We start from the raw sequence: 14,001 nt of genomic DNA, 5'->3' as shown, positions 1-14,001 counted from the left end.
TATGGAGTTTACCATTGCCAAGAAGAGTGCAAATAAAATTGAACAAAATAGTGCGTAGTAAACCACTATTCGAACTTGAAAAATAAACATTAAAAAATATATATAAACACATATTTTCCAAAATACAACAAAGCACAAGTATAGTATACCATTCTGTTATGTGGGATACATAGCAGATCATGGTGCCGTCACCGGCTGTAGTTGTTTGACACAAATAACTTATAGCATTCCAGGAGGTATAGGTTATCTATTAAATTATTCATAATTTTATCGCCGTCCCACTCATCCTCGACTGGACACTTTGGTAGCGCATTTTATCGAGCAAATCTTCATGATGCATGAATCGCTGGTATTCTCCATGCATTCTCATATGCAGGTGTCTAAGGAACTTTTTTTTAATCTGTTCTAATTTCTCAATGTATTTTTGCTGGTATGGGGCCCATACAGTTGAGGCGTATTCAATTTTAGACCTTATAATGCAATTATACATAGCCATCATTGCTCCGGGATTAGAAAACTGTTTGCAACATCTTATTACAAACCCTAGAAGCTTGATGAAGATGATGTCAACTGCAATATATGGTCTGAAAACATAAGTTTGGGATCAAAGACTACCTCTAGGTCCTTGATGGATTTTACAGGTGAAAATATATCTTTTTTATACAATAATCAAACTTGATGGGGTTTCTCGAACGTGTATATGACTTAGTGACACATTTCTTTGTTTTCAAAAATAATTTATTTTCACCAGCCCATGATGAAATTGAATCCAAATCGATTTGTAATATGATGCAATCTTGCCCATCACAAATCTTCATAAGTAATTTGAGATCATCTGCAAAAAGCAGGCAAGTGGGGCATATTTGATGCATTCTTGAATATCATCAATTAAAATTATAAAAATAGAAGTGGCCCTAGGCTTGACCCCTGTGGTACTCCAGAGAATGCAGAGAATTCCCTAGACCCATATCTGTGGATGCATATGTACTGTCTCCTATTCCTCAAATAAGTAGCAAAAAGATATAAAGATTAATTTATTTGAGAGAAATTGAACCTGTGTTTCTGGGCACTTCTAGCTGGAGACTCTCGACATCTATAATGTGTTATGTAACACAATACAACAAACCCATATTAGATAGAACCACACGGGGCCTCAGAGAAAAGAAAGCCCATTACCCACCAAAGGTGTGCATTCTACCCTACCATACTCACATTAAAATATGAATATGTATTATTAAAATTTATAAAAATATTGCAAGAAATCAATCTAAACTTTAAAAATATGCGCAAAGTAGGTACCGACACAAACACCGCATGCGCTGCTCCGATCGCACTACTATAAGGTCTCAAAGGCAGAAACTAAGTTTGCAAAATGACGTACTTGTTGTGTTCAAGTATTTTACACATAAATGTACAGGTGTGTGCATGCACATTCAAGGGATGATTCATTTGTGTTAGTGCCGAAAAATGCAGTGCCTTTGGGTACAAATATACAGCCGCTGTAAAATGTAGCAATAAGAGCTGTATGTTGGCGCCTTTATTAATTAGTACATATAACCAATGAAGTTATGATAATATTATCTTGGCTTTTTGTTCGTAATATTATATTGTTCTGTTTACTTAGGATGTCCGGTAATTGGGTTTAAATGTGCATAAAAAGTGGTTATTTGTAAATTATTTGTATGTCCCCCACCCTACATTTTGAATTATTCTATAATTTATGCAGTAATATGTGAATTTTTCAAATTGAGGCCCCCTAAAAGTGAGACCTGTGGCAGTTGTCCCCCTCCATGTGGCCCTGAAAACATATACAGCCGATTTCGCTTAATTGGGACACATCAAGCCAAAAAATCGTTTTGTCCCAAAATAAATGATTATTTATCAATCTATTTATATTTTATACTACACATGTTACATGTTATTCTCTCGAATGTGTTTTTAAACTTAATTATTAAATTTTGAAAAAAATATTTAATTGCAGAAAAATAATGATTGACTAACTATGGGTAAGGATAGTCACAAATAAAAAAAAAATATGAATAAACAATTACATGTTATTTTTTTTATATTTACTCCACACAGGAGGCCCTGAAGAAAATAATTTCCCTCAGGGCCTATGTCATCTTTGGGGATGCTGTGTGGAGGGTCTTTTTGTGGAGAGGAAGGAGTGAACATGGGTCTTGAAGAGTCCCATGTTGTAGGAGGGAGGAAACACAGAGGCCGGCAGTTCGTTCCACAGCCGAGCTGTTGAACTTAAGAACGAATCGTAGAAGCGACCCGTTCTCATGTGACAAGTGTCAACTGTGTACAAATGTTGGGCGCACGTTTGGCGTGTATCCCGACTACGCACCGGTGCCGAAGGGATCAATGACGCTAGTTCCTCAGAGCATCTTCCATTGTAATACCGATAGAACAAGGACAGCATACCTACCTGACGCCTGTGCTCTAAAGATTGCAGTCCGTTTGTTAAGATTGGGGAATCTATCAAACGGACCGCCCGTTTCTGCACAGAGTCAAGGGTTTTTTTCAGGTATTTTGGGGCTCCAGACCAGAGATGGCTGCCAAATTCGACAGTAGGGCGCACTTGCGATTTGTACAGGGTGAGCAGTTGTGTACTATTAAAGTATCTGCGGGCCCTGTACAGTACGCCCAGCTTCTGAGAGGCCAACTTTACTCTGGCTTCGATGGAGCCCCCGTACCTGAGCTGGTCACTTATAGTTACACCAAGCATATCAATGGAAGGCCTGTTCGGAAGATTGCTTCCGTTGAAGGAGACTAGATTATCATTTGGATCCCTTTTAGACGTAATCAGACAGGATTGGGTCTTTGAAACATTAAATTCGACGAGATTATTTTTACCCCAGGAGGAAATACTCTCGAGATAACCGTCCATTCTCTGCTTCAAAGCCCTCCGAGCCGTTGGAGTTTGTGTGCCCTTTGGGGGCTTGTCAAACAAAAAGCTATCATGAACTGTACTGTCATCCGCGTAACAATGAATCGGTGCACATGTCAAAAGGTCATTGATGTGCAACAAAAACAAAGTCGGAGACAGAACCGATCCCTGTGGGACGCCAGCATTTATGGAGTGCGAGGAAGAGGTGAAACCGTCAGCAACCGCCTGAATCGACCTATCCCTTAAAAAGTCAGCAATCCACGTACACAGGGATGCGGGAAGTCCGTAAGAATGCAATTTGTTGACAAGTCCTCGGTGCCAGACCCGGTCAAAGGCCTTGGATATGTCTAGTGCGACCGTTTGGGTCTCACCGTGACGTTCCAGGCACCGCCCCCAAACATGCGTCACATACGCGAGAAGATCACCGCACGAGCGGTTCCGCCGGAATCCGTATTGACGGTCGTTTATAATTTTGTTCTTCTCGAGGTATGTGAGCAGTTTGTCGTTGATCACACGTTCCATCACTTTGGACAGAACTGATGTGATCGCTATGGGGCGGTAGTTGGCCGGGTTGGAGCGGTCACCTTTCTTGGGAATAGGGTGAATGACCGCTTTTTTCCAACCAGAGGGCACAGTGCCACACTTCAGGGACATTTTGAAGAGCTTTGTCAAAACTGGAACTATTTCCGCAGCACACCTCTGCAATACCAGGGCAGGTATTCCATCAGGTCCACTAGCTTTGTTAACATCGAGCCCCCGTATGACGTGGAGTACATCCCGATGCCGGATCCTCAGCTTTTTCATATAGAAGCCGCAGTGAGGAACCGACGGCGGAACAGCACCCCCGTCGTCGAGGGTCGAGTTTTCCGCAAACATTTTCCCTAATAGGTTTGCCTTTTCGGTGGCGGTGTTTGCTAGTGAGCCGTCAGGTCTGGTAAGAGGTGGCAAACTGGGTTTGCAAAAATTTCGACCTATTGAGCCCGCAAGCGACCAGAATGCTCTGCTGCCATGCGGGCAGGCAGCCAGCTTTTTGCTGATCTGCAGGTCGTGTTCGAATTTTGACCTATTGATGATTCTCTTGCATTCCTTTGCCGATTTGTTGTATGCTGATCTGCTTTCGGGCGTCCGAGATGTGTTGTAGGCTCGGTAAGCCGCGTTTTTTCGTCGAACTGCTTCGGAGCATTGTCGACTGAACCACGGCTTTGAGCCCACACCAGTTTCTTTAGTAGTCGATTGTATGAAGCCATCCATCGCCGATTTGATGACTTCACCAATCTCCTGGGCACATCTTGAAGGGTCCGAAGTCCGAAAACAAACAGCTGACCACGGAAAAGCGTTGAAATGGGCCCGCATACCGAACCAATCTGCTGACCTATAGTGCCACACTTTTCTCCTCAGCCTCTCATTGGTTGGTCTGAGGCTAACGGGGATTGATGTCGTCACTAGGCAGTGGTCAGATGATCCCAGAGGCGCTGTGACGTCAATCTTATAACCGTGTGGCACAGTAGTTAAGAATAGGTCTAACAGATTGGAGCGGTGAGTCTGGACATCAGGAACCCTTGTAGGCTCCTGAACCAATTGCTCTATTCCGTAGCAAATGGCAAAGGATTCCGCCTGTCGGCCAGCCGAGTCCGTTGGGCCTGAGAACTTCAACCATGGTTCGTTATGAACGTTGAAGTCCCCCAGAACAACAAACTCGGCCGAAGGGTAGCGGGGCAAGAGATCATCAATAGTATCGCTCAAATGTTTGAAGAGCTCGGAAGTGTCTGATTCGCTATGGTTCGGTGAGCGGTATAGACATGCGTAGAATCTTGCCGTACTGGCAAGATTGACGCGCACCCACATTACGTCGACTCTGGAGTTTTCCAGACTCAATAGTCGCACACAGTTGACGTCAGCTCGACTATAGAGGCAGACTCCTCCTTTCAGTCGGAATTTGCTTGCGAGGGTAAAGCCCGGGCAGTCCAGATAGGAGGAGTCTGGCGGCTCGGCTATCTGAGTTTCGGATAGGAAAAGAAGGTTGGGACGTTGGGACAAAAGATGGTGATGGACGGAATTTAAATTTGTGTGCAGGCCGCGAATGTTGGCAAAATTTACCAACAGTTTTGGCCCGCACCGGGGACGCCTGCTACTCGCCGCTGTAATGATGTTAAAATTGTTGTGTTGTATGTTCATTTGAATTTAATTTTTTTTTTTTTTGTAAGGGTAGGAGGTGAAAGGAAAGGTCTGGAAAGGAAAGGTATGAGGGGTGGGTAGGAATCTGGGGTTCAGGCTGTCCAGGAGTGATGAGCGTTTGGTTCCAGCCCACCCACTGCGGTGCTAGGCGATAGGCTGGGAGAGTCCGGCTGGAGAGGGCATCCAATGCGCCCCAAACGCTGCTGCTGGGTCCCCTCCGGTCACGAACCGGCACAACAGCAGTGGCGGGGTTTTTTCACTCGCTGATGGGGCAGCCCACTCTTAGTCGTGAGCCTGAGGGTCGGGCCCCTGTACTATCGAGCGGCCCGGACAGCGGTAACCGGTTGTAAAGGGTCTCCCTCAACCAGCATCTCCCAACCGGCCCGCCACGCAGAAGGTGGGCCGACGCACCCGCCACCAAGACCTGGGCAAACCTTAACCCATGAACCCGGGCACCCCTGCTAAGTCACCAAACGTAGCGAACCACTTGGGGTGACCTGTGGCAGAGGTGTTGGTCATCCAATAAATGGTTCCCAGGGCGGCGGTACCCATTCCCGCCTACCAAATTGCAAATATTACTACTAACAAATATTACTACTAACAGAACAACTTTATTTTGACGAATGTTGGTGAATGACGAACCTACCACGAAGTCTACAAAATTATTGCCGTAGCGCAGCGCATCCCCTTTTATCATTTTTTTTTTCAGTTTGAGAAAGTTTAAGAAATTTAAATTCTGAAAAAAAAAGTTTTTAGCCACAAAACATAAATGTATGGTAAACTTGACAAATTCCGCTTCAGGCTTAATACGCAAAAAAATAACACTTGGTTTCAACATAATTACTGCAAGAAACAACTATTTATTTCAGGGTAGATGGTAAAAGATAGATTAAAGTTCCAATTTTTTTTCAATCAAAGTTAAGTTTGAAGGTTAGGAAATACGCATGTATGTATTATTGAAATAAAACCAACAACACCCTAGAAACCCATTTTTATAATTTTGTAATTACCTACTGTTACCGTTATGTTTATTTTAGCTTTATTTATGTTACGTTATGTTATGTTTATGTTGTATAATCTTCTGTATACTTATATTCTGTCATTTGCTATATTTGTTTATAAGTTTACATAAACCCCCACTTAAATAGTTGTCTCCATTAGATATATTCAAGTTGAAATCAAGTGGTTTTTTTTCAAGAGCTTTTGCTTGAACCAGAATTCAACAACTTTACCCAATTTATTTATAGCTTCTCATTGTACTTAAATCATAATGTTTCACATAAAAATCAATTATGTCGTATTTTTCAACCTTACAACTCCAGCTCACGAAAATCTTGAACTAGAACTGCCCATGCCGCATACCCGCCCTTCTTAAATAAAATTTGTTTACATTCATTGAAGCGTAATGTTTAGATGAGACATGAAGCGAATAAATCGGTTCCATTTCTTTACCTCCAACTCTACCAACGCTCTAACTAAAACTACCGAATCCAGTATACGCGCACCGCTTATCGCGTTCTAATAGTGGAATAAGTTTTGACGAGATATTAGCACGCAGTAGCTCCTTTAATTGTAGCTCTATATTTACATTACTGTCCCTTGTGTTTTGGTCCAAATAACCAGCTGTCCCAATAAACCGGCGTACCAATTAAGCGGAATGAACTGTATTTGTAATATTTCATTAATTAATTTGAACTTCTTTACTTACTCCAACTTGTGCAAGTTCGACCACAAATCTTCTTTGTAACCGGATTATAGCAAAAATTAGAACATCTTTGAAGGCACGTGACATCATCTTCGTTTTCTGAATTATCCAATGAAGTGATTGACTTTCTTTCCATTGCAAGAGGATTTAAATGTAACTCCTACAGTCAATAGTCAGTATTATACATACATAATGGGTAAAATTTCGATCGCGCTGGCCTCGCTTATTATGAATATTTTTTAGATAAAACCTTTAGATTCACCTTAATTACTGTACGACACAGCTTTTAACCTTCGGGGAGGTGGAAAATATTGCAATAAAAATTTCAATTACGTAAAATTAAAATTAGCTTTCGTTTTGTGAAACGAGACCGTCCATTTTCAAACTTTACTGTCAAACCTGTCAAATGTCATTTTGTTTTGTTGGTATTTCTGTTACTATAGGACGAAACGAACGGCTAGAAGTGGCTAGAAACATAATCGCGCGGGCGTTTTTTTTAATGTTAAAAAATTCCGTCAAATTAGTATTTACCTAATATGCATGCATTGTGTGCGTTGTGATTGAATTTTATTAGCTGGATTTTATTTTTTTACGTTCAAATTTTATTTAAGTAAACTATTTCTGCGATGTTGAGCGGCTACGCTAAGTTTTTGTAACATGGTTTATGATGAAAAAGAAAATGCCCCCTTTAAACCGCCTGCTCGCGTCAAGGCAAGAAAAACATCCCAGTTTTCAATTAGTTTAGCGGCTACGCTAGGTTTGTGTAACATGGTTTGTAATTCAAAAGAAAGTGTCCCTTTTATACCGCCTGCTCGCGTCAAGGCAAGAAAAACATCCCAGTTTTCAATTAGTTTAGCGACTACGCTAGGTTTGTGTAACATGGTTTTTGAGATATATATATCTATATAAAATATATATCTATATATATATAAAACTACAACAAACCTAGCGTAGCCGCTAAACTATTTGAAAACTGGGATGTTTTTCTTGCCCTGACGCGAGCAGGCGGTATAAAGGGGACACTTTCTTTTGAATCACAAACCATGTTACACAAACCTAGCGTAGCCGCTAAACTAATTGAAAACTGGGATGTTTTTCTTGCCCTGACGCGAGCAGGCGGTATTAAGGGGACACTTTCTTTTGAATCACAAACCATGTTACACAAACCTAGCGTAGCCGCTAAACTACTTGAAAACTGGGATGTTTTTCTTGCCTTGACGCGAGCAGGCGCTATAAAAGGGGCACTTTCTTTTGTATTACAAACTTAGCGTAGCCGCTCAACATCGCAGATATAGTTTACTTAAATAAAATTTGAAAGTAAAAAAATAAAATCCAGCTAATAAATTTCAATCACAACGCACATAATGCATGCATATTAGGTAAATACTAATTTGACGGAATTTTTTAACATTAAAAAAACGCCCGCGCGATTGTCTCTAGCTACTTCTAGCCGTTCGTTTTGTCCTATAGTAACAGAAATACCAACAAAACAAAATGACATTTGACAATAAACAAATAAAAGTTTGAAAATGGACGGTCTCGTTTCACAAAACGAAAGCTAATTTTAGTTTTACGTAATTGAAATTTTTATTGCAATATTTTCCACCTCCCCGAAGGTTAAAAGTTGTGTCGTACAGTAATTAAGGTGAATCTAAAGGTTTTATCTAAAAAATATTCATAATAAGCGAGGCCAGCGCGATCGAAATTTTACCACATAATGTTCACAAAGACAATTATTATTATTTTATTCCAAACCAAAGTGTGGACAAAAGTAACATAAACAACACTTCTCAAAGCAAAAATTGCTTCACATTTGAATTGAAACAAAATTATAGTGTATTTAAAAAATAAGAATTCCAATAGGAAGGTAACCTAATGGTGGATTTAAAATAAAATAAAAATTTAAGTAAGTACTATATTTTTATAGGCACCCCTAAAATTAACTGGATTAGTTTGTTGCCTTAAAAGCTTACGGTTTGGAGTTATGAATGCAGTTTGCTGCATCATTTGTTAATAATTTATATGAAAACTGAGCATCTATCTTTAAAAAATATGTTGTTTTTCTAAACTTCATTTCAAAATAATGAAAACCAACCTATCATGATTTTTTCACAATGCAAACAGAAAAGTAATTTTTCTCACAAGTACCCTTTTGCTTTGTGACGAGTCGATAGCCCTCTCCCCCCATCCTGCCACAATACGAAACTAAATCTGACGCCTGACATAACTATAATAGTAGGTCCTACGTAGAGATGTAGTCTTTCTGCAAACACTTCAAGTGAGAGTTAATTTGTGCTGTTTTTGGTAAAATTAGTAATGCATTTAAAATACCAATTAAACAATCACAGACATGAAAATGTATATATAGTAACAGATAAACCACTTTACCATCTCTCAACTTATTATAATATCTATGTAATGCAAGATTCGAGGGTGCAAATGAAACACATGTTTTAATAAGGCAGTTATATATTTTCTACACAATATAAAGCAACATTTGAACATTCACATTAAAACTTATAAATGTTTATTAGCCCAAGGCATTATTTGACTGTTGCCTGATCTACGCAACACAAACAATAACGCTACTCGAATGTAACAGTTTATATAACAACACAGAAGAAAGATAAATATAATATCGTATTAGAAACAATGTCAAAACATTTATTAATAAATAATTACTCTCCGGGAACTTAGTGTCCCAGCTAATGAGACAATGAGACAATGACATGCAAAGCTTCATCAAGAATAAGGAAATTATTCATTTGTAAACCTTGCATCCATATTTTATAACATTTAAATGACACAACACTTATGTTTCAGTTTATACTTAACATGTTAACTAAACACTCGCAGAGTTCCATAACGGAAAGGAAAGGTTCATCGCCCTAAAAAGCTGGTAGATTCAGTGGGGAATTACACAAATATATATGTAATATAAATAATACTATTATTCGAAGTTCGAATCAAACAGTTATTAATTTACAATGATTTATGTGGAAATAGCATAAAATGGGTAAAGAATAGTCAAAAGGTGACATTTCATACATTTTTACATCATTCAATTATTTATTTAATTTTCGTGATGGAAACTAAAACTGATGTTTTGATCAGCTGGGACGATAAAAACACCTCACTGAGCTAGACACTTATTTTTCGCTATAGCAAAATTAAAATAAATAAAATTGGCAACATGAATGCTTCTGCACGTGAGTTATTTGTGACCAGTTTTGCAAGAAGGAAAGAACAAGTGATTTCAAACATTGGAGACACTATTATCGCTGTATCTGAAAATTGTGATTTTATTTGTATGGAATCGTAGGATTTGCTTGCAGCGAATAAATAAGGCGTAATTCCCCCTGGCCCCTATCAAGGCTCAGTGTAGACTCGGAGAGTGCAATTCAATAAAATTCCTTGATTATACAGAAAATGTAACATTTCACAAATAGAGACTAGACTGTACACTGTAATTTAAGAGTAAATAATAGCATCCACTTAACTAAGGTAACTTAATAAGCTACAGTCCTCGGGAGACAAAGGAAATGGCTTAACACAGTCCTTTACAATATACTATACTCTTCAACACGGGATAGCGCATAAATATATAATATTTACATCAGACATAATATATAACTTTAGTACACCGGTGATAAACTGCTGTTGCTTAGGAAGGAGCATACAATATTCACACTAGACCTAGACACTAGACACTAGACACTAGACACTCGACACTAGGCACCTGTCTCGGACCTAGACCTGGACCTGGACAGGTGGCAATCAATTAGGGTTTCCTTACAAATACTAGAAACATTTAGATTACAAGATACTGAGAATATCGTAAGCATAATAATTAATACACTGCACAGGAGCAAATGAATCTTCACCACTTATAAACAACAGTTACAGGAATGAAAATCTATTTTATTATTAATATAGTCAAATTCACATTAAACTTACCAACACTTAGGACTTGTAACTACCACATGCTACATCTAACACAAGTTATACAGCCAAATCCAAACTTTGCATCTTTGACCCAATATTAAATAGAAGATGCAAAGTAATACCACTCCAGTCGACCTCTTCAAATGAACTGGAACTAACAACTAGCACACACTAATCCTTTGATGAATGCGTCGTCTCACTCTCCATACTAACACTATCACATGGTCACATATCAGGTGTACGCAATAATGGGCAAGTGTAATGTAATCCAGCATTCGCACCGCAAATCTATTAATATAATTATGACAATAGAAACTTGCCAGTTCAATTCCGATTCATCCCGTCTCCAATCCAACATAACATGTCATGAAACTATTTTTTTACACTATGATTAAAAACACTACTTTTAACCCTTTCAATATCAGAGTTCCTCCTGAGGAACATTAACAAAAACATTAAAATCTCTGGATTTTGTCAAACAAATTGCTCCGTATTTTGCGTATCGCTTGTGAAGGATATTCCTCAAGGGCGTCTATTTTTTATGCTAGGTTGCAACCTTTGTTCCAGCAACAAATACTGTAAAATAAAATGACAGATCCTGTTTTGGCTGTTTTGCTTGGACTGAGCCATTATTATTTTCTATGTTATCTTTACATTTATCCATTTTACACTAAAAATTAATATATTTTTAAATTAAAGAATTGTTTGTGCGATATGTTGTTTTTCCTTACTAATAAAAAATAACCCCTCAAGATTTTCAAATAATTGTTTAAGGTGTTATCAAGCTTAAAATATGGTTTAGCTTAACCAGCAGAAAAGTTGTTAGTGCTTTCAATCATAGTATATAACATTACAAATTTCACCACAAATTAACAAAAATACATAAAAAATATTTCTGCATTTATCCAAATACATATTATATATTATTATATTTATAAAAAAATGTTTAAGTCAGCATACTTAATAAAAACAAATTACGCATTTTTCAACCACGGCTCTCCGGCACTACGAGAGCACTGGCTGCAGATGCCGCTGCCAATGGTTGAAAGGCACATAACTCTAGCACTATTTTATTTACAAAATAGTACAAGTTCTCAGATTATGAATACGAATACATAATACTCTTTTGTTGCAAGTTGTCACATTTATAATGTTTATTATCCGACAGACTCTTATGTATAATAAAATATGCATTCGATAAAATGAAAGTAACAAAATAATATGAAAGAAATTGCAAGTTTCCCGATACCTATGTAACTATTATTATATTACATATTCATTTTCACATGGTTACAAAACATTATTGCTCTCACAACAAATAATTATCTAGGATGTTTTTATAGTGTGCTGACACGAGTTTGGCACTCTGAAAATACTTTTAGATGACTGGGTATTTAATCTGCAACATTATAAGTTGTATAAATTAATAGCAAAAAATGTAACAAAGTATAAAATGAATGTTATTTTTGAACTAAAAATAAATAAATATTATTAAAGACATCTTTAACAAAACATACATTTCCATACAAAAAAGGCGATGTAAACAAAAATCTTTAATACAATACAGTAAATAATAATTATTTGTGTAAAAAGATGATAGGTAAAATATCATGCTATAAAAGTAGCTATAAAGTTGATGTTGTTATCAAACAACTTATTTGGTTCACTGCCAACATCGGTGACGAGTTGATTTCTTTAACTAGTGTTCATGAGATCATTGTTATTGTTGTTTGCATGTGAACACAAAATACTAACAATCATCCGCAAAGCAATGATAATACTATAAAAGGATTATCATCATATCAATAAATGTACGAGGGTGTGAGTCAGTAATGTATCATTTCTTAATCAAACTGTTCATTCAAAATATCGCACAAAATCTAGCTAGGCAATCGTAACGTAATGAAAAAGGTGGGTTGGTTGCATGCCAATATTCTAATAATATTTGTTTTGTAAAATTAGCGAAGTGCATTTTTAAATCTTAACTTTCAGTGAATAAAAGTTTAATATTTTCTTAGAAAGCAATCACTTCTCAGTTTCAAATAATAATTAAAAACAACTTACTTACTGCGCAATTAAAGTTTTCTTGTGATTTTTGACAGGTACAAGCTACAAGGAATTTAATAAACTTGAAAAAATAAATACATACAATAAGATATGTTCACTTTGTTAATGCAACATTTCCAACACTTGTGACATTTGTATTTTTAAAACGATAACATAGAATAATAATTGTGTTCCATAGTAATGTTGTAAAATAGCCCATTCAATATACCATACCTCGTATATGGATATTTTCATTTGGCTACACGGGTAGGCCAATGTTGCATCTTAGATTTGTATCTTTGACATTGTCAATTTAAATATTCTACATAAATATATATATTATATAACATTGAACAACAATATTGTCAAATAACTCATTTAAACTTTCATAAAATTAAATAAAAATGAAATATATTGCTGGCGCAAACATAAATTACATTCTATGCGATAATAATATTTGAAGTAACCACTTAACTAAATTATAACATTAATGCTGAATATAAAGATTGGAACAGCATTCCAATAGAATCCTAAACAACTAAACAAGGTCCATTCAACTTAGGAGATGAAATTAAACATAACCTAATTTGTTCAATGCCGTAAAGATAATATATGAATTAAACTTCCTTACTATTTAGTATTCAATTTTTGAGCTTTTCATTGTTGATGATTGCTACCGAAACGGTAGATATGGCATTTTACCTTCATGAATCACACAAGGTCGTCCAACTATTACACTGCCAACTATATACACACCGATTAGCACTACACTTGTAGAAATCACAATTAATTATAGATAAATGATAATACTTTATTTGATTCCTCGATAATACGCAGGGGAGAGAAAGAGAACATGTCTGTCTGTGAACACGTTAGGCCCCGGCGAACCCGTACACCTCCAGCACCCGGATCTCAAAGTCACCGCTAGGACAGAGTGGAGGATTGTTGAAGGTCTGGCACATATCTGTTTTGCCAAATCGAATGTTTTCGTCCATCCATATCGCTTGTCCCCCTCTGGAAATAAACAAAATCATGGTCAAAAAATGGATGGTTCAAGGAATTCAACATTGATTTATTGATTGAAGGTTTTACTGAAATCAATGACTTTGAATTGTGTCTTGAAAATGCTTCATACTGTAATAAGTATACTAGGATAGAATATTGGACAATATCAAATGAACGAAAATTATCAATGGTTAAGGACATGATTAAATTATTTCACTCTTGAGCACAATGC

The 14,001-nt window shown here is 37.2% G+C and overlaps 1 protein-coding gene across 10 annotated transcripts in view; it reads right to left on the bottom strand.

Annotated features, from left to right (window-relative positions):
* Window positions 1-9,239: 9,239 nt before the first annotated feature.
* The window catches only part of sky (GTPase-activating protein skywalker), a 206,165-nt gene continuing 201,403 nt past the window's right edge, over window positions 9,240-14,001 (bottom strand). For all 10 annotated transcript variants that reach the window (XM_089630948.1, XM_089630956.1, XM_089630954.1 and 7 more), the window contains one exon: window positions 9,240-13,778. In XM_089630948.1, coding sequence (XP_089487074.1) covers window positions 13,637-13,778 — 142 coding nt within the window. In that variant the 3' untranslated portion in view covers window positions 9,240-13,636. The remainder of the gene's footprint in view (window positions 13,779-14,001) is intronic.

Source organism: Hesperophylax consimilis, chromosome 4 (assembly GCF_061612785.1).
Source record: "Hesperophylax consimilis isolate HC1 chromosome 4, BYU_Hcon_1.0, whole genome shotgun sequence".
NCBI classification, from domain to species: Eukaryota; Metazoa; Arthropoda; class Insecta; order Trichoptera; family Limnephilidae; genus Hesperophylax; species Hesperophylax consimilis.
Note: the sequence above shows the minus strand (reverse complement) of the source record. Positions and strands in the feature narration are given on the sequence as shown.